This window comes from Episyrphus balteatus, chromosome 2, assembly GCF_945859705.1.
Source record: "Episyrphus balteatus chromosome 2, idEpiBalt1.1, whole genome shotgun sequence".
NCBI lineage: Eukaryota > Metazoa > Arthropoda > Insecta > Diptera > Syrphidae > Episyrphus > Episyrphus balteatus.
In genome coordinates, this window is record NC_079135.1 from 90963782 (window position 1) to 90984743 (window position 20962).

A 20962-nucleotide genomic window follows, 5' to 3' on the forward strand; every position below is an offset into this window, starting at 1 on the left:
AAATAGAAAATAAAGCAAAAAATCTCTACATACACACACACACACAGTTAAAAATGTAGTGTATTAAGGCAACGGTTACTTTTATTCACAATCCCAACAAGGGGAAACGAACGACGAAATTTTTTGTCGAAGGCAAATGCGGCAACATGGCTGATTGTGCATCCATTCCCATATATGGTAAAATGTCAGAAATGGAAACCAAATTATTTGATAAGAGGGGATGCCTTTATAAACACCATCAACGACCAGTTTCAAATCATAACATTTCACGTTGTTGTGCTGTGAGGAACGACATCTCACGTATATACATAAAAGTCAATCAAATCCTTAAATTAGGATTAAAAAATTTTAGTAATTTATTTAATTTAATAAAACAAACCAAATGTAAGTAACATTTATAATTGGTTATTATGAAAAAAATTCAAATCTCAACGGTTTTTTTCGGGGCATATGTACACCGGATATTACTATAGCTCAAAGTGAACCAAAAAATGGATTAAATTTGAAAAATGAAAAAAATTGAAGAAAAAAAAATGGATAACAAATCATGGGACTAATTAAAAACCAAAAGTGTTATAAAATGATAAGTGATAAGTGAAAAAAATGAGGTCTTCTGATAGTGACAGTTATTATACCTATATCGCCTTAGAAACAGTACAAAAGTACTCATAAAAATTAATTACCTCATTTAAGAGGTATCTATAAATAGAAAAAAGACGGAAAAACCTTGCTAATTATTGCCCCGGCTTTTACTGACATTCAATTTATTTTTGTATTTTCGATTATGTAATAATAGATGACGTGTGCATAAAATATTTTTAAATTCTATATACCACCCAACACAACCACCACCCAAAATATACATATTTGCCACTTGTATCAACATAAAACACTTAACAAAAAAAAATGAATAACTAAATAGGTTTACGTGGAAGTCTTACTTAAATTTTAATCTCTTTTCTGTGCGTGAAGAGATTTTTGCCTATGTGAAAGTGCAAAATTTCTAAAAAAATTCACTTCTCTAATTGAGAGTTGATTGATCTGTTATACTTTCGAAGTTATACCAAAAGTGTTATATAAAATTCAAATCTTGTTATCTATCGACATAGATGAGTTTCATTGGGCCTTGTAACGTACCTAACACATTTTCAATAATTTTGACTGCATTCAACGATTTTTGAAGTTGTTGAATGCAGTCAGTAGGCCTATTTCTTAATTTCAAGTTCAATGTCTTCTTGAAATTTAAATTTTCTCTAAAAAGTGACAGACATAACTGAAACCACATTTTCGTACTTTGCTTTAATTTGCAAATGAAAAATTTCTACAAACAGACTGACCTAGTCTATCACTTTATTGTTAAGTCGATTAACCTATTAATTTCGGTACTAATTTACTTGCATATTCGAAAAAAAAAGTAAAGTTAATTAATTTTTCGAACATACTTTTCTATAAAAGAAAAAAATTTTTATTCACATAGTTTCCCATGAAAAGCAATGAATTATTATAATTTCAAGGTTTTTATAAATTTGTATAGTTGTACGGCCTTGTTTAGTTCAAGGTCACAGACAGCAAAAACTGTTCATCAACAAGTTTTCAATGTGATCTGTCAGATTTTCGAACTCGAAAATTTTTTTCGAACATGGCATCTACTTTCGTGTCAAAAAAAAATAACAGTCTTTAATTTTTACAAAAAGGTTGTTGTTTTAATGGTTTTTTTTTTTTTTTTTTTTGTTAATATTTTTTATGAAACATAAAACAAGTTTCATTGAGTATAAACTAAGCACATGTAAATGTTTAGTTAAAGCATTTAAATATTCCTTGTAGTCAAAACAAATAATTTGAACTTTAGTTTAGATTTTAAAAGGCTGTCATTTGTCTGCTGTCATAAAAATAAAGATGGCTTCTAACTTTTTTATGACAGCTGATCAATCAGAGAGCATTTTAAATAAATTCTGACAAGTTCAGATGTTTGTTTTGAACCTCGGGCATTGACATATCTGGTCAACAAGGAAATGAATTTACCAAGAGAACTGTCATCTTGACAGTTTTCATATATCTGTTCTCAGCTGTTTTGACTCAAAAAACAAAGTTCCGAACAATTTTGGATCAGAAAAAAAAAAACATGAAGTTGCATTTTTCTGATTCAAACAGTTCAAAGCAACGACATTGAAATTTTGACCTCGACTGAAACATGTTTTTTTTTCTGACAACCTTGTCAACAACTGTTCTCTAATAAATTGCAAATCTTCTAATTTTAACTGTTTTTTTTACACACGCATCTGTCTGTCATCTTTGAAAGCATCCAATAACCTTTCCCAGTTGGAATCTATACCAACTAAATGATATGCATTTAGCTCATCAAAAGTACCGGTTACTATCCCATATCGCTATCTATACGGTATCTAAAATCTGCTAAAGAAAACACAGATGGCACTAATTAATCCAACTGGTCTTTCTCTATTTATTTTTTTTTTTTTTTCTTTTTCATTCAACTTTCCACTTGAGAAGAGAAAATCCAACAAAAAAAATACCTACAACATAGTTGGATTATACCGCTTCAAAATTTCTTCTAGAAAGTTGATTTTTCTAGTAAATGCCCATTTTAAGCCGGCAAAGTAAATTTAATAGATACACAACCCCTCTCTGCCCACCCTCTTCATTCACACATATTCATAAATTAAAGTGCCTACAATCGCACAAACAAAACGAACGAAGGAAATGGCACGTGAACTTGACTTAATTTTTTTTTCTTTTTTGCCTTTTTTCTCATTTTATTTTCTTTCGTATTTTTTATTATTTTCAAACCAAGTTCGGTTTTTGGGTGTATTGTATTTTATAAAGCCAACAACAACGATCAAGATGACGACGGGAAGTCATCATTTTTAAGGGGAAATTTTGTTTCCAAACAGCACAAAACATTACCATATATGGTCAGAGAAACGTTCGATTCACGATTTTGACTGAGTCTCAGTTTGAATTCCCCTACACATTTACCGGCCGGGTGTTAATAAACACAAACACATACATCCACACGCAGATAACTTTTAACTTTATTTGTACAACAACGAAACAATACAAAAAAAAAAAAGTTATCGGCTTTTTTAACTCTTGGGTGTGGTTGTGTGTTGGGTTTTTATCTCATATCTACTCTGCGCAATGTGGCATTGGAGAAATTGCGCGATTTTATTTCTCTCTCCTCTCTCTACCCCGCAAATGACGCACCCACTTGCCGTTGCCACTTCATATATGATGAGATTGTATTAGTTAACGATGACTAAACACGGTTAGATTATACACAAACAGGGGTAACACAGCCTGGGGTAAATAAAATAGCAGTTGAGAAAAGCGGAGGATTTTTGAATTTTTTTAACTGTAGCGTCACTTGTCATTTAATTGTCGAAGTGGTTGCGTCGCACTTTGAGCTCTCCTCTTCTGTGTGTAAAAAATACATAATATATAAAAAAAATCCTACTTTGCTAAGCTCTCCTTCAGCAAAAAGATTTTTGCTTTTTTGTATAAAAAAATTTTTTGTGAAATTCGAAATTTTTGATTTTCAAGTCAAAAATTTTGTTGAGAAAATAAAGAAATTTTCATTGAAATTTTGTGCAGTTTTTAAATAAAACAAAAAAAAGGTAATTTTTCTTTGAAATCACTTTTAAAAATCCTCTTACCACCGGGAACCGGGTTTTTTTTTATAAATTTGTGTGGGTTCATGAGTTGGTGGTTGTTTTTTTTTTTTTGTGTTCGTTTGAAAATGCAAAGAAAGAAAATCAACCACCTTCCTACTTGGTATAGTGGGTCTTTTTAGCTGTGTGCTATACCAAGGGCGTTGCCCTTTTGCAAAGTGTCCTTTTTCAAGTTTTTCTTTTTTTTTTTTCATTTTTGATTCACAAAGAAAGTCTCTTTATGGTTCACTTTGAAAAGAGTACATATTCGTCTCGAGATTTGAAAAAAAATTAATGTTGAAAGTTTTTTTGAATCTTAATTAACTTTTTTCGTCTTGTTTTTTCTTATTCATATAGAAATCAACATGTGCGACGAAGAAGTAGCTGCATTGGTTGTCGATAATGGATCCGGTATGTGCAAAGCCGGTTTCGCTGGAGATGATGCTCCACGAGCTGTATTCCCATCCATTGTTGGACGTCCAAGACATCAAGGTGTCATGGTCGGTATGGGACAAAAGGATTCCTATGTTGGTGATGAAGCTCAAAGCAAAAGAGGTAAGTTATATCTTATATTAAATTTTCTTTTTTTTGTTTAAATTTTTAAATTCCTCAGAAAATTTGAAAAAATCTAAAAAAAAAATTAGGGTGTGTCCTACTAAAGTGCCTTTTTTGTGCCTTAAATAGACTTAAGGAGTGTCTTGTACACCCTACCTACATAACTTGTTCAAATATTAATTAAATAATTTTCAATTTAAAAAAAAATTTGACCAAATTTGTTAAAAGTAGTCATAATTTTCCAATAAGATTAACTTTATTGACGTCATTTAGTTGTTATTAAATGTTTTTATAATTTGATTATGTAGGTATTCTTCACAAAGTTGCTACTAAGTAGGTATGTACCTACTTTAAAGTATAATATGCATACCTACAAGAATGGTCGTATGCCTTTGTCTTGTGTTTGTCTTGATTTGTGTATACATACATATCTATAATAACTTGAATACCTACTTATATTCATATTTTGTACCTATTGCCAATGAATCTGGAATATTGTTAATTTGAATGTTTGTTTAAACTAAATAAGGTAGCTAAACTACTGCCTACATTATTGTTTGCTTTTAAAGATACCTTTTTTGAATAGAAAAATGGTAATGGCAAATAAATTAATTCCAAATTCTATAACGAAGCCAAATTGGGAAGGTAGCTCCTAATAGAGCTGTGAAATTTGCCATATTTTACCATATTTGTAATTTTTGATAATTTAATTTGCGAATTATAGAGATCGGAAGTAAAAACAAAAAATATAGACTTAAATATTGGTAATCTAAGGGCCTAATTTATAGTCGTCACCCAAAATAAAGATTTTCCTCACTTGAACCTTTGTGTGCAAGGGTGACGCACGTTACTTGTTACAATCGAACATTGATATTACCTTATTTGTAGTTGTTGACTGTATTCATTAAATACCATTTTATTAAATCAATTTATATGCTACCAATATTCGATTGTATCAAGTTACGTGCTGGGGCCTCAGGCCCAAGATGAGAAAATTCTGAAGTGAATTTTTGACCATTCACTCCCAAAATTCTGAGAGGACTATGAATTACACTCTAAACCCCTTAATATACCTAGTTTTCTTCAAGGACAGGACAGAACAATTTTGTGAGCAACGCCAGGAAATAAAACAACAACAAAAATTTCACAGTTCTCACGAATCTGTTCTTACATATTCTGTTTAAAAAGCAAGAACAGAAAATTATGTTCGAAACTGTTCCACACAGCGTCAATAAATGGCAAACTAGAACAGTGCAGACCAGAAAAACCTAAATAAACGGCAAAAAGCTGTATTTTTTTGTTCGGAACAGTTCAGAACAACCTCATTTAACACCTATTACAATGGTCTTGCTTTAGCTTGTAGCACAAGTTGAAGATCTGTCAACTTTAACTTTTACTTAAGCTACAAGCTACATTTCTAGCTCTTTTGTTGTGCTCTCGCAGTACTCTATTCTATTCAACCAGTAAGGACAGAATTCTAAGTCTTCGCTCAACTGAATGTTGGAGCAAGTTTTTGTCTGGACATTCACTCACAAACTAAATTACACCCTAAATGATTCCATTCTAACAGAGTACAAAAGTCTTACATTTTTTGTTCAACAAACAAAAGTTCAACCCCCAAAATTGTTTCCTTGGGAAATATTTTGGTACAATTTGACAAAATATCGAACATGGAAACACTGCATCTGTATCATGTCACCGATCCTTCGGCTATTCTAAGCTTAACGTTTGTTTTCAAAACTTTGAATTAACTAATCACTTTCACTAGTCCAATGAACTTGTTTCAATTCACGTGGTTCGGCGCCAAAATAGTCAAACTAGCAATAATTTCGAACTAGCACTTAAATGTTGGCACTATGCAGTAGGTTTTGCATCTGTCTTGCATCACTTGGTTTTAAAACTTTTAAACAGTCCGAAGAACTCCATTACATAATGCTTCCAATTTAAAACAAATATAGTCGAAGTCAAAATTCGACATTCAAATTTCGAACAAGGTGAATATTTTCCACGAACTTTGTATTCGTCATAACTTCAAATTTTACTGAGGAATGATCACAAATTTACAACTAATAATATTTTTCATAAAAAATGAAACAACATTACTAACTAAACATTCTTTCTTCTTTTTATCATTTTAGGTATCCTTACCTTGAAATACCCAATTGAGCACGGTATTGTCACAAACTGGGATGATATGGAAAAAATCTGGCATCACACTTTCTACAATGAATTGCGTGTCGCACCCGAGGAACACCCTGTCCTCTTGACTGAAGCCCCATTAAATCCAAAGGCCAATCGCGAGAAAATGACTCAAATTATGTTTGAGACATTCAACACACCCGCTATGTATGTTGCCATCCAGGCTGTATTATCACTCTATGCCTCTGGTCGTACCACCGGTATTGTGTTAGATTCTGGTGATGGTGTCTCACACACTGTACCAATCTATGAAGGTTATGCCCTGCCCCATGCCATTCTCCGTTTGGATTTGGCTGGTCGTGATTTAACAGATTATCTGATGAAAATCTTGACTGAACGTGGTTATTCATTCACCACAACAGCTGAGCGTGAAATCGTACGTGACATCAAGGAGAAGCTCTGCTATGTTGCTCTCGATTTTGAGCAAGAAATGGCAACAGCTGCATCATCTAGCTCCTTGGAAAAGAGCTACGAATTGCCCGATGGACAAGTTATTACCATTGGTAATGAACGTTTCCGTTGCCCAGAAGCCCTATTCCAACCATCATTCTTGGGTATGGAAGCATGCGGTATTCATGAAACCACATACAATTCCATCATGAAGTGCGATGTCGATATCCGTAAGGACTTGTATGCCAACACAGTATTGTCTGGTGGTACTACCATGTATCCAGGTATTGCTGATCGTATGCAAAAGGAAATTACCGCATTGGCTCCATCCACAATGAAAATTAAGATCATTGCCCCACCAGAGAGGAAATACTCCGTATGGATCGGTGGATCTATTTTGGCATCACTTTCCACTTTCCAACAGATGTGGATCTCGAAACAGGAATACGACGAGTCTGGCCCATCAATTGTCCACAGGAAGTGCTTCTAAGCGTAGTAGTAGTTCTCGCAAAACACAACCGTATTATGTATTGCTAATTTTTATTTTTTAATTATTATTATTATATAATTATTATATGAAAAACAAAGAAAGCGAGAGAAAAGAAAATTGAAGAGAGAGGGAGAGGAGTGTGAGAAGATATATAAACAGAATTTAACACCTTTTCTGTAATTTTTTTTTAAATACAACACATTTCTCTCCCCCATCCAACAACAGCAACAACAACAGCCAGCAAAGAGCGACAGAACAACATCAAAAGCCGCCAAATTTATAAACAAATTAAATTTAAAAAAAGAAATGAAAATGAAGAGAAATTTTGCATAAACAAAGAAAAAAACATGTTCTTTTTTTTATTAAACTAGAAATACAAAGGCATTTCCTCTTCTTAGTTATTATTTAAAAAAAAATACTACCATTCACACTATAAAAAACAAAAAACAACACCATTACGCGACACAAAACAAAAAATACATTCTTTTTTCATTATTTATAGTCTTATATTATAATTAATAATAATAATTATTTTACAATTTAATAATTATGAAGATGATTTGCATTCCTTTTTTTATGTATGTACTGTACAATTGTTTATCATTTTTCTTTTTAATTTTTTGTTTTTCAAAAAACCTAAAAAATACTTAAAAAAACCCCATATAAATGAAAAGACTTACACGTTCAGAATGAAAACAAAAAAAAGACATTTTTTGATGAGAAAATTGTAATAAAAAAAAACAGAAAAGAAAACATTTTTTGATTTATTATTTTCTAATATACAACATTTTTTTCGTTCCACTACTAAAATAACAAACATTCCAAAAAACAAACAACAGAAAGTAGGTGGTGAGAAGAAGTTGGTCCACTCCTTTGAATGATGGCATTTTTTTATATTCTATTTGAATGGAATTTATTTAACAATGCATATTATTGAAGTGTTTCTTCTTTATAATTTTCATTGTTTTCTTTTCTAGTTTTTTTTTTTCAATTTGAATTTTTTGTTTTGCATTCATTTTTTTTGCTAAGCTTGAATGGATGGATGGTGTTTGTGTTTCTTTCTTAAAATCAGAAAGGAAATTAGTTTATTAATTTTGTTTTTTTAAAGAGAAAGGAAATGCTTTATTTTGATCTACATGCATCTTTAAAGAAGAAGAAAACAAAAAAATAATAGAAAGCGAACTCTGCTGCATAATCCATATGTGTGTGGAAGATAAAAAGTTGAAAGTTAAGAAATGATAGATAAATCACACTATATAGATACCTAAACTTCTTGACCGTTGGCTTTTTGTTTCCACAAAATTTTTTTACCACTTAAAAAAAACTAAAAGAAATACAAAAAATATGTAAAATTGAATAAATGTTTGGTGGTTTATTCATTTTGGATGAGGAATGTAGTATATGGATGGATTTGCAGTTGAATTTTTGTTACAATCATGTGATTCTGCGCTGGGGATTTTGTAACGATAGATATTGGAGAAATGGAGTTGAACCAAAAAATATTTTTAAATCTTGTGGTTGATTATTAGGCTAGGGAATTGAGGTTACAAACATACTTAAGTGACCAGCGCATTAGGGCGGCTGCTCTACAATCCATTGTGGATTTGGGCCTCATTCAAGAAGCTTCTTCAGCCACCTCTATCCTTTATCCTTAGCTACCTGCTTCAAGTTTTGCACGGCTAGTTGATTGAGGTCCCTTCCCACTTGGTTGCGCCACCTCAGACGAGGTCTTCCTCTACTGTACCGTCCCTCTGGGTTAGAGTCGAAAACTTTTCGGGCCGGTGATTGTTTTTCCATGCGCTCCACTAGAATTGGGGGTAGTGGGAGTTTTTTTTTTAGATGCAGCCCTATCGAGTTATAGTTCAAAGACTAGAAATTAAAGAATTTAGAAATTAAAGAGGTTTTGGTAGGTCCTTCAATAAGTTGAAAAATGATGCCGGATAATTATACGTAACCCTCTGTTGCTAAAAAACTTGATATACTGTATCGTTTCATATTAAAATAAATTCCCAATACTATCCCTTCTCTGAACGATATCCTGCATTAGTTTCAAAAGACGCTGTTGTTTCTTTTTTTTTTTTTCTTGGCGTCTAGCAAGCAATTTGATGATTTTGGAATTTATCTAATTTGGTTAAATCAAATACATTCAATATATAAGATTTTAAGTTATGCTTTTCGCGGGTATCAATCATTTTAAGTTTAATTAAATTTTACGAAACTCACCGCGTATTTATAAGAAATATTTAATTTTATTTCTTCGCCCCAACGTTTCGAAGAACTTTCAAACTTCGTGGTCACGGGATTACAATGGGTTTGATGGATGTTGTTAATTGTTGTTGTTTGTTCTCGATCGCACACGCAAGTTGTACCTGTGCGTAGTTGTTGGTGCATTTTCTATTGCAGTGGGTGATGACGGGTTTGGTTCTTCTTGGATTGAACTTGTGTAGTCTTGTGTACACACAACGCTCACGACGTCAGCTACTTCTGTGTTCATTCTTGTTGGTTTAAGCTTGCTTATCAGTGGGTCCCATGTTGTTGATAGTTTGAAGCTAGAATCGCGGTTGAAATTCTTGTGTTTTTTTATTTCTATAGCTTCTCTTACTATCCTGGGTACATGAAACCTTTCTGCGGCAATCGATTTAGCTTTATCAAACCTAATAAAATGTTCATCGTTATAAGCAATGTGTTCACATATTGCAGATTTTGTGACAGCATTATTTTGAATTGATTTTAATGTTCATTTAATCTTGTTTTGATCGCTCTTTTTGTTTCTCCGACATATGCTGAACTACAGCTACAAGAAACCAAATAAACTCCTGGATTTTGGAGGGGAATTGTGTCCTTTGGTGTTCTTAAGAACTGTCGAACTTTGGCTGGTGGTTTAAATATGGTTTTCCATAAAGACCAATCGATTGAACTAAATAGTAAATAGTGATTAAATTTATTTATTTAGATACAAAATATTTTTATTTTTTTACCGACTTCCAACTATTCCACTATTCAATTCGTCGGTATTTTTTTTTTTTTTTTATGTTTGTTACCACATAACTTTGGACTGAGTGAACCAATTTTTGCAGGCTGGGCCTGCAGTGTGGTCCCATTTCAATTTCGTTCAGTTTTGGCTATATAAACTATGAGAAAAACCATAAAACTCAGTTTTGATCAATGGAAGTCGGTTTTGTTTTTTGTTAAAAATGATTATTTTATTTATTAACACGCACTTAAAAGTGTTGTGTTAGACATTAATCTATTATGTCTCACACTAACCATAACCCTCCACAATAATTTAATTCATTAATTCAAGGGCACCAAGAGTAATTCGCTTTGTAAACAAAACAAACGAATTACTCAAATTAATTGGGCCAATAATAATTGTAAACACCTGGCCAATGATTCAACTTCAATAATAAGTTGAAGCGACGGCAGGTCGACGATCCGGTGACAAAACATACTGGATCGTCACAATTAAAATAAACAAAAGAAAACTGCTGATGGGTCATATTGGAAATTGAGTGTTGATGGCTCAAATTGCGTCACCAAGAAATTGAGGATGACGCAAAGTAAGGTAAAAGAAATTAAGTAGGTATAATTTAAATATAGGTTAATAAACAATAAGGTTAATAAATAATTAGCAACAAAATAAAGTATTACCCAAGATTGCAATGTAAGCAATCTTAGTTTTGTAATTGGGTAATACTTTATATCGTAAACTTTGGTCTTGTTAGTATTAGTGTTTGGTAGTGGAATTGAATTGTATAAATAGTTTAAGAATTACTAAGAAAAGCGAGAGTAGTAAGAATTACACTGAGGAGTAAGAATTACATCTGAGCTGAGGATTATACGCTAGGAGAATTACTTAACGGATAAATATAACGAATAAATGTAAGAACAACAACAAAAACAAAGTAACTAATCTTTTATTTTCTCTCTTTCAGGAAGTGGGCCTTAGTTGCCTCTACCATAACTGGCCCCCAGTGTGCCTAACAACTGGACCATAGGGAAATTAGGGAAATTGCTTTAAAAGGGGGAAGAACCCACTTGTCGGGTTCACATCCCCTGCCTTTACGGCCAACCCTTTTTATTAATATTCGTTACGTATGAAAGATTACGTAACAAAAGTAACCAGCTAATACATAGTGTAAAGAGCCTATTAGCTCTGTGTTTTACAATTAATTCAAATTTTAATATTTAGGTTTGATATGAGATCGTTTATAATTTCAATATTTGTATGATTTGGAGTTGTAAGCAGATCATATACATTATTGTTTTTAAAAAACTTGTTCGATGTTATGCAATTTTTTAATACATGATCTAAATTTAAAGTTACGTTGCAGGTGGTGCATTTGGGCGGGTTTTGTTTGGTGAGAAGGTTTTCGTGTTCGTGTGTGACGGCTGTGTGTCCAAATATAGTCGAATATAATTTCTGATTTTATATTTTGGTAGATCCGGGTATTGAGGATATGTTTTGTCGCGGTTAATTTCCTTGTAGTAGTGATGGTATTGGCTCCAATCATTCAGCTGCTTCTTTCTTAGAGATTTTTGTATGAAGTTGTTCATATCTTTTTTTTGTAAAAATGTTGAAGGAGTAAACGGGTGCTTCTTTCGTCGAACTGGCAGTTCGATCTGCTTCTTCGTTTCCACATATGCCAGTATGGCCGGAAACCCACATAAGTTTGATTTTATTTTGCAGTTTGAAAAGCTGATTTCGTATTTCGGTTACTAGTTCTACATTGTTGTTTGGGTTTATAGTAGCTTTTAACACAGTTATACTGTCAGAGCAGATTATAGTTCTACTACGATGTTTAGCTACTGTGTTAATTGTTTGTAAAATATCAAAAGCTTCAGCTGTGAAAATGGATGTGAAACCCGGCAAAATGCCAATGTTCATTATTTGACCATTCTCTTGTGTTACTGCGTATGATGTGTTGTCTGGGATCTTAGAACCATCGCTGAAGAGGAAATTCCATCCTTTGGTACGAAGTTCCGATGCGATGCTTGAAAAAAAGAGCTCGGTAAATGATGTGACTGGTGTCATTTTTAATATATTGAGCTAGGTCCATGATAAGTAATTCGGGATTGATCTGCCAAGAAGGAACTTACGGCTTGAAGTTGTACCCTAGTTTCATCGGAAGTTGAAACTGGTTAGCTTTGACTAAGGCTAGATTTAGAGTTGATGGGATTCTCTTCATAGACTTTTGGTTCATTGCAAAATATTATATTCTTAACCTATTAACAATTTTTCATTCAATTAAATTTTTCAACAATATTTTTAGATTGTCTGAATTATTATTAAAATTTAGGTAGGTTTCATAAACGGTTGTACTTAACTGGATTTCACAGATATTCGTTGGTTTTTATGACAAGGACTAAGGAATACTTTAAAAATATATTTCAAATGGATGTTGGAGGATCAAATATACATATTTTTGTATTCGATGTAAGTAGTTCGTTCTACCTCAAAAAACAAGTACAAACCTATTCTCGAATTTAAAATGTTTGACACATTTACACTCATCAAAAACATATTTTAATGTTATTTTTGTTTCTTTTTTTTTTAATGAGCAATTTGACTTTAGTTTTCATCGTCCCTCATATTTGGTTTACAAAATTTTCCAATTTCAATTTTTAATATAACTTGTATTTTATTTTTGAACTAAATTTAAACAATAGCATTTTTCAACTGTATTTAAAGTACACAGAGTCTTAATAGGTTCATGTTTACAATTAAAAAACACTTTGAATTTGTTTTGTCTCCTTTTTCAATGTTTGATTTCAAAAGGAAAGAGTTTTGGTATATTATTTTTCCCAAAAATGTAATAAGAAAATATATATAATTATGGACAATTCCATTAGAGATTTCTATAGAAGTAATTGAAATTGAATCGTTAAGAGTATATTTTCAATTTCCTTCTAAAATAAACTAAATAGAGGATTCTGCAGAGTTGAATACTTAAAGTAATTTTTTTTAATCACAACATTGGATCATATGCAAAAAGACTTTTTCTTGGGATCTATCTTAGAAAAATGAGATAGATCTCATGAAAATGTACTGAAAAGATTAGAGCTTAAGGACCCATTAAGACAACCAATTTGTAAGTGTTTTTAAAATTTGACTCGAATGGCGGTTTGTACTTTTCATCTACTTTTCGGCTTAATTACAATACAAGAAAGTGCGAAGATTATAAAAATTAGTTTATAACAGTAGTTTCAACAAGACAAATTTAATTGAATTAACACAAAAACATAATAATGGAAATACTTAGTATGTATATTAATTTTGTGGAATGAATTGGTTCAATGACCCCCATCAATTGTTTTTAACTTATCATCGAGCAGTGCAACAATGTTATACGTAATAGTTTCTTTAATCTGAAAATATAAAACACATATTAAATTGAATATTTCTAGGTGTTTAAGGACATAACTCACCATCATAATAAGATCATAATTTGTATTCGTTGCATTAAAAGACAAAATAATATTTTGATTGATTTTCTGAGCCCAATCTCTAAGTGAATGAATATCACTCAAGTCGTATTTAAAATATTCAGCATATCCTGCTTTTTTAAGTTCTTCATTCGATCTAGAAATTATACTACTAACTAGAATCGACATCAATTGGAAAAGAAAATAAGCTTTGGCAGATGTTTCCTTTCTATTTAACATCTGATTGATATCAGCATCGGCAACAAGTTCTTGGATATAAGACAACTTAGAAAGAGATATTATTATATATTATTATTCAATCAAAAAAAAGGGGTGAATCTCAGAATGAATACTAATAGAATATTTTTTTTTTTGCTCAATATCTTCGTTTTGGCATTCTATAACTTATCAAGTCAAGATTTTCTAGGTCAAATCGCAAAATTTAGATTTTCGAAATAAGGAATACCTAATAGACAATGATATTATATTCATATAATGATACATGATTTCAAGGTATTTTTTAATTCTGATTCCAAAAAAAATTAATTTCAAGGCAAACTGACGTCTCTGAAAAAAGTTATACCTCTTTTTCATCTGTAAACCCATTTTAACAGTTGCAAACTTACTACCGAAAAAACCTTTAAAAGTTATAGTATATGAACCAAATTTTGCATGAAGGTTTTCATATTCATTATCATTAAGAATCAAAACAATGCAATGGAAACAACATCTATGAAAAAATTATATTTTTTGAAAAAAGGGGAATTTTAGAATATTCACTAAAGACACCCTTTTACAGTCTTGGAATTTTTTGGAATCAGCATTAAAAAATTCCTTGAAATCATTTATCATTTATATGAATATAATACCATGTTATGGTAGAGTTGCCTAATTCTGGCCGTCTCCAGTAGCCGTCTGAAAAATCGTTATAACTAGATTTATTCCAAATTTTTGCTTTTTGCTTTTAAATGTCTCCTAATGTTACAATATATTTTTACTTGCGATATAGGTACTATAGGGAAAGTTTAGGATTCGTAAAAAAAATCGAACTCGAGATAACAATTTTACATGACATTACGATGATGGAGAATGCCAAAAAAGTGGGTCCGGCAATTCTGTCTGTCTGTCTGCCTGTGTGTCTGTCTCTATCTGGAGCTGCAGCCTAAACAAGTGAAGTGATTTTCTTCAAACTTGGTAGTTAGCAGTTTTTGGTGATTCCCTAGAGGGGAAATTGAAATTTTTTTTTTATGACCAAAACTAACGGTACTTGCCATATAACGGAAATAGAAAAGTTAATTTTTTTCAAAAACGGCTCTAACGATTTTGATTTAAATTTTTGTGTGTAGTACTACACATAAGAGCCAACTTTTAAAATAAAAAAAATATTTTTTGTACCGTTATTAATGGTACCTGTCATAGAACGGTTTTTTTCGTTTCTGAATATCTCGTACAACATTAACCCGATTTAAATGAAAATTTTTATACAAACGTGTGTAAGTAAAGATAATATTAAGAATTTAGAAAATTTTCAAAAAACGCATTTTTGGATTTTTAAAAAATATTTCAAAATTTTTTTTTGAAAAATCAATTTTTTGAAAACGGATCAATGAAAAATTTTGAAATTTAGTTTTTATGTGTAAATTAATTATTTCTTCAAAATGGCATACCAACTTTTTTTTTGAAAAATGTTAAAAAATTTTTATACATAAAAAATAATTTTTTTAAAAAACGGCTCCTACAATTTTCGAGATTTTTTTTCTAAAGATACCTTCTTATACAAGAAATAAAATGGCATATTTGTTTTTTTTTTTTTAAGATAATTTAAAATGGAGTTTAATTAATTATAAAAACAGATTTAATTTTTTTATACTACTTATGAAATTTCTTCAAAATATCAAATTTTAAATTTCTTGAATAAAAAGCTTTAACATTATAGTTACTTTAAGCATAAGAGCAAGTACGTGCGACCCCAGTCGTGCAATTTATTTATTCTTGTTAGTCAGTCTTCTTCAAAAAAAATAACTTTTTGTGACGTGATCCAATCGGGTAAGGTTGTTTTATAATTTTAGTGACGAAACCTACCATCGTAATTATAAGTGTTTTGTGTAAACAATTTCCGAATTAATGTTTTGAAATGTTGTTTTTCTTATTAAATATATATTAATCTTTATTTAAAATAGGTTTTTAAATAGAAAAAATATGTAAATTTGGTTTATTTTGAGGGGGCCGGAGATAGAAACCAAGGAAAAAGCTTTGAAATTCAAGGGTTTCCTGTATTCGGCCCACTTTTATTGATAAAAGTTTAAAAAATGTAAAAAAAAAATAAATACATTTTTGAATTATTTGATGTTATTACTTATTAATATTCAAAATTGTTTCTAAACTCTTAAATAACAAACATTTAAATAAAAACTTTACAATTTATTTAAGCTTGACCTCATAAGGTTAGTGGCCGGAGATGGGACACTAGATAGCCGAACAAAGGCCGGATTTAGGAGAATCGGACTTTTTTACAAAAACTTAAATAAATTATTTTTGGGAACAATTATTTACTTTTTTTTTATTTCACCGAAAAAGAAATAAATAAAGTACATTTTACTTCAAGAAACATTCGAAAATGTTGATATTTGACGTTTTTGTGCTTTATTTTATGAGAAAAAATCCTTAAGAGGCCGGCTACTATGGTCGTTTCAAATCAAAAGTCCCATGGAAAATTGAGCAAAAATAAAAAAAACTCATTCGCTTACTGGAAGGAAGCATTTATGAGGCAGCTGAACTTTTTCTAAAATTACTATAAAATAATGAAGAACAGTTCTTGATATCCCTATTTTAATTAATTAATCCGTCTGTGAGATTCACTGGGTTAGCCTCAGAAAGCGGAGGAAAGTCTACCCCGGCTTGCATCACTCCATATCCGCGGACAATACAAAAAACATAAAATTATTTTATTATTTATCATTTGAAGGCAGTTGGGATAACTTTGCCGAAGATATTGTTATAGGACTAGGTGAAGATGGACCAGAAATGTGCAGTTTATATGATAGCAATTCATAACTTAAAATTCTATTCACATCTTTTTATTTGTATAATTGGGCAGTAAATATCTTATTTTTATTTTTCAGTTATTTTGGAGTCGTCACCATAGAAATCATTAATAAACAAATTCAGATTTTTCATTTGCTTATTTTTTTCTCTAGCATTTCTTTCATTTAAACAAGCATGATTTGTTGTTATTTTTGAGTTGATTTGTCGCAAAGAGCCAATAAAATTGAGTTTTTTGTTTATTTGTTCTCAATTTTATTGGAAGGGAGAAAATAAACTCTGAGTCAGGACAGAAATGAAAGAAATGCCAGAGAAAAAAATCAACAAACGAAAAATCTGAATTTGTTTATTAATGATTTCTATGGTGACGACTCCAAAATAATTGAAAAATAAAAATAAGATATTTACTGCCCAATTATACAAATGAAAAGATGTGAATAGAATTTTATGTTATGAATTGCTATCATACAAACTGGACATTTCTGGTCCATCTTCACCTAGTCCTATACTAATATCTTCGGCAATGTTATTCCAACTGCCTTCAAATGATAAATAATTAAATAATTGTATGTTTTTTTGTATTGTCCGCGGATATCGAGTGATGCAAGCCCGGGAGACTTGCCTCCGCTTTCTGAGGCTAACCCACTGAATCTCACAGACGGATCTATTAATTAAAATAGGGATATCAAGAACTGTTCTTCATTATTTTATCGTAATTTTAGAAAAAGTTCAGCTGCCTCATAAATGTTTTCTTCCAGTAAGCGAATGAGTTTTTTTTATTTTTGCTCAATTTTCCATGGGACTTTTGATTTGAAACGACCTATAGCAACTCTACCCTATTGCTTATTTCTTAAATCTAATGTCGTTTTCGATTGGTTTCACTCGAGGATTCACTCGTTCTGAAATCCAATAAAACGGTTTGAAACGCTTCCACTCAATTCTGTTTTATTGCGTTTGTGTAAAATTTTAAATGTCAAAAATTTTAATTAATTTTTTTTTTCTGGCAAACTAATGACATGGTATTAAAGTTGTAAAACTATAATTATGAGGACGACGACGAAGGAGATGATGGTAATAAATTATTCCAACGCTTTAATGCATTCATTTCTATTTTTTAATGAATTTCAATTTCAGAAAATAATTAATTCTTGAATTAAAAAAAAAACACACTGATTGAGTTTTTTTTTTGCATTTGAATATTTATGTATTAGTACTTTTTGAGTGGATTCTGATTTGAAATCGAGAAGAGAATTTCTCTTTTCAGAATCGTTCTAGCTGTCATTTTTATGCCAATAAAATGGTTTCAGAAGGCTTCTGAATGCTTCCGGACGCTACTGGACGTCCAATCGAAAACGACATAAATTTCGTGGTTCGACCTTGAAAATCCCGACCTAAGGACATGAGATTTTTGGTAAGTTGTAGGATGCCAAAACGAAAATATTGAACAAAAATTATTTCTATTACCATTCATTCGAGGGTTAAACCCTTATTTGTCAGGGTTATATAACATTCTTACCGGATGGAAGCAATACATTTCGATTTCTTTGTCAAGGGTTTCCAAGAACATGGCCCAAACAAGACACATTGAAATCGCATTTCCTGTGTCACTCGTGAAGCAAATATTTTTACAAAGAAACAAGAGATTGGACTTGGAGTTAATGTTCGAGTGCAAACTTTTAGCTGCAATATGTAACTGAAAGGAATTTGTTTATTTAAGTAAATTCTAATTAAATCTTTTTAAAGAACTCACATGGAGTGGATCCAAGCTATTTGAATAGCGAAATGTTTTATGTAGAAGCTCAGTACGACTTTCAAAGTCTTGGAAACTTCTAGACAATAAATACGTAATGCTACTAGCTACAAAAAGCCCAGTTAATTGATCATAAGTTAGATCTTCCAAAAGTAATTTTTCAAGACTCTGGCAAATCTATAAAATTTGTTTCAATTATTTGAATAGATTAAAATAATGATAACTACAAACATGAGTTATTTCCTTAGATGTGAGCTCTTCTGTAGTAGGATTATTTAGGTCTAATTTGTACATATTTGTAAGAGGTGAATCTTGGAGGTAGTTGATTAAATTTGATAGTTTGAGGGTCGATTCCTCAACTATTTCAAAACCATCAGCAGGAGCGATCATTTTGAGAATTTGATTTGTACTTTATTGAGTATTTTTTTCTTAATACTATATTTTTTCGGGTTAAATCTTTGAATAAAAAAGTTTTGATTCAAAGGGTTTTGTGTTTTGTTTGTTGTGCATAAAAATTCAAAATTACGACCAAAACAAAACAAGTAAATGACAGTTGGTTGTTAGGGAAAGTGGATGTGTTCAGAAATACAACTTGAATCATTTTTTCAGATATGGGTTTACATTTGAAAGTCTGTATTTAATGGAGTGTTTTTTGCAAAATCTAAGGCTGCGTCCACATTATGTTGATCTATTGATCATTGCTATTGCGCCACTCAACTTTTGTAGACCCGAACGCAACCCGATTGAAATCGGTAAAATCAAAGAATGTTGCCGATTTTCTAGCTTGTTGACAGTGAAAGTGCAGTTGAATTCAAAAATGACGTTTCACTGACATTTAACATGAAAAATAATGTCGTTTTCTATTGACTTTTGAGATTTTTGTGTAAAAATCTCAGATTTTCCACTGAAAATAGAATATGAAATCTAGTTTTGTTATTGTGTACGAAATAAAATATAAAAAAATAAAACAACAACAAATGTTCAGACAAATGTCAAACAGAGGCATGGTATAAAAAGACAAGGTATGATCATTAGAGCCGCCATCTTACAAAATGGGGTAATAAGGTTTTGACGTTTGGCATTTGGCAAAGTCAAAAGCAACAACAATTTCCAAGACAAATTTGTTTACAACAACAATTTCAATGGGCTGGGCTGTCAACCTTAAGGGCCAGTTGTACAAATATTTAATCCGTGGTTCAGTAACTTTTATCTTCTGAATTCGGTGGTAAAATTGATTTTTAGCAGTGGTTCTAGGTTCATATAGGTTGAAATAGCTAAATCCATCCTTGAACCAAAGTTGATCCACTGCTAATCCACCGAAATCGGCGAGTTAAATTTCTGATCCGAGGCTGAACCACGTTTGTACAACTGGCCCTAAAGTAGCCATAAGTTTTGACAGTTCTCGATACTGAGTTTTTTCTAATGAAATGATCATACCTTCTCTTTTTATACCATGAAACAGAGGAGTGTGTGTGAAAGTGCGTGTGTTTGCATGCGTGAATCTCGATAAAAATCCAGATTCAGATTTCTGATTCTCAGATTCATTTTTTTGTCATTTTTTTGAATCTCAAGACGCAAATAGATCATGAAATCTGAGATTTTTCCACTATTTCCCCTCTTCACCCCCCCCTTTCAGCTGTCAGAATCACAAATCTCATTCTGAGATTCGTCAATAGATTACGACATAACACGTCCACACTTAACTGATGGTGTTTAACTGATCGTGTTTTCTGTCAAAAAACTGTTGTTGCGACTACTTCATTGTAGTTGAACAGATTAAAAATTGTTTTTTTTTTTTTTTGACAGATTTAGATCAAAAAATAAATTAATTTTTTTACCAAACGAAAACGCCATTAGAGTGTGGACGAGTAGCATGCTGGTCAACAATTTAAAAATCAGTGTTGATCGACATAATATGGATGCAGCTTAAAATGAGGGGTGTTATTGAAAGTTTCAGTAAGTTTTAGGTTTTTCAAAAAAATTACGCGACTTTAAGGGCCAGTTGTACAAATATTTAATCCGAGAATCAGCAACTTTTATCTTCTGAAATCGGTAGCAGGGCTGAAGTTTAGCTCTGGTTCAAGGTTCCTATATGTAGAAATAGCCACATCCATGCTTGAACCGAAGTTGACACGCAGATCCGCCGAAATCGGAGGGTTAAATTCGTGAACCAAGGCTGATCCACCTTTGTACAACTGGCACTAATACCTTCAAAATGTTAAGGCACAATTCTAGATTTGATTTTAATGACAAAATACACATCAAGTTATGCAAATTATATGCAAAATAAAAAAATATTTATAATTGCTGCGATTTTTAAAGGTTTGGATCTATAAATTTTTTTTTATAAAAATATACTTCAGTATACACAGGGTGCCCCCAAAGTAATAAAGTAATGGTCGAAACAAAATATGCTCAAAAACCAACTAATGCGCTCTTATAATT

General features: G+C 31.4%; 2 protein-coding genes and 1 long non-coding RNA gene across 4 annotated transcripts; 2 read left to right on the plus strand and 1 right to left on the minus strand.

Moving 5' to 3' along the window:
• Positions 1 to 231: 231 nt before the first annotated feature.
• On the plus strand, positions 232 to 7683 carry LOC129909301 (actin-5C). 2 transcript variants are annotated; one of them, XM_055986382.1, is made up of 3 exons: positions 232 to 384; positions 4023 to 4220; positions 6359 to 7683. In XM_055986382.1, the coding sequence occupies exons 2-3, from the start codon at positions 4031 to 4033 to the stop codon at positions 7297 to 7299; spliced, it is 1131 nt and encodes a 376-aa protein (XP_055842357.1). In that variant the 5' UTR covers positions 232 to 384; positions 4023 to 4030; the 3' UTR covers positions 7300 to 7683. The 2 variants fall into 2 exon arrangements, with proteins under 2 accessions (XP_055842357.1, XP_055842358.1); XM_055986383.1 differs by lacking the exon at positions 232 to 384 and adding an exon at positions 3399 to 3632.
• Positions 7684 to 13177: 5494 nt separating this feature from the next.
• On the minus strand, positions 13178 to 18907 carry LOC129909308 (uncharacterized). The gene is made up of 5 exons (XM_055986392.1): positions 18749 to 18907; positions 18518 to 18694; positions 18284 to 18460; positions 13729 to 14010; positions 13178 to 13668 (listed from the first exon to the last, which is right to left on the minus strand). Exons 1-5 carry the CDS (start codon positions 18905 to 18907, stop codon positions 13594 to 13596), a joined length of 870 nt encoding a protein of 289 aa, XP_055842367.1. The 3' UTR covers positions 13178 to 13593.
• LOC129909313 (uncharacterized) lies at positions 18342 to 19064 on the plus strand. Its single transcript, XR_008771438.1, has 2 exons — positions 18342 to 18456; positions 18511 to 19064. It is a non-coding gene; the product is annotated as an uncharacterized LOC129909313 (long non-coding RNA).
• The last annotated feature ends 1898 nt before the right edge of the window (positions 19065 to 20962 follow it).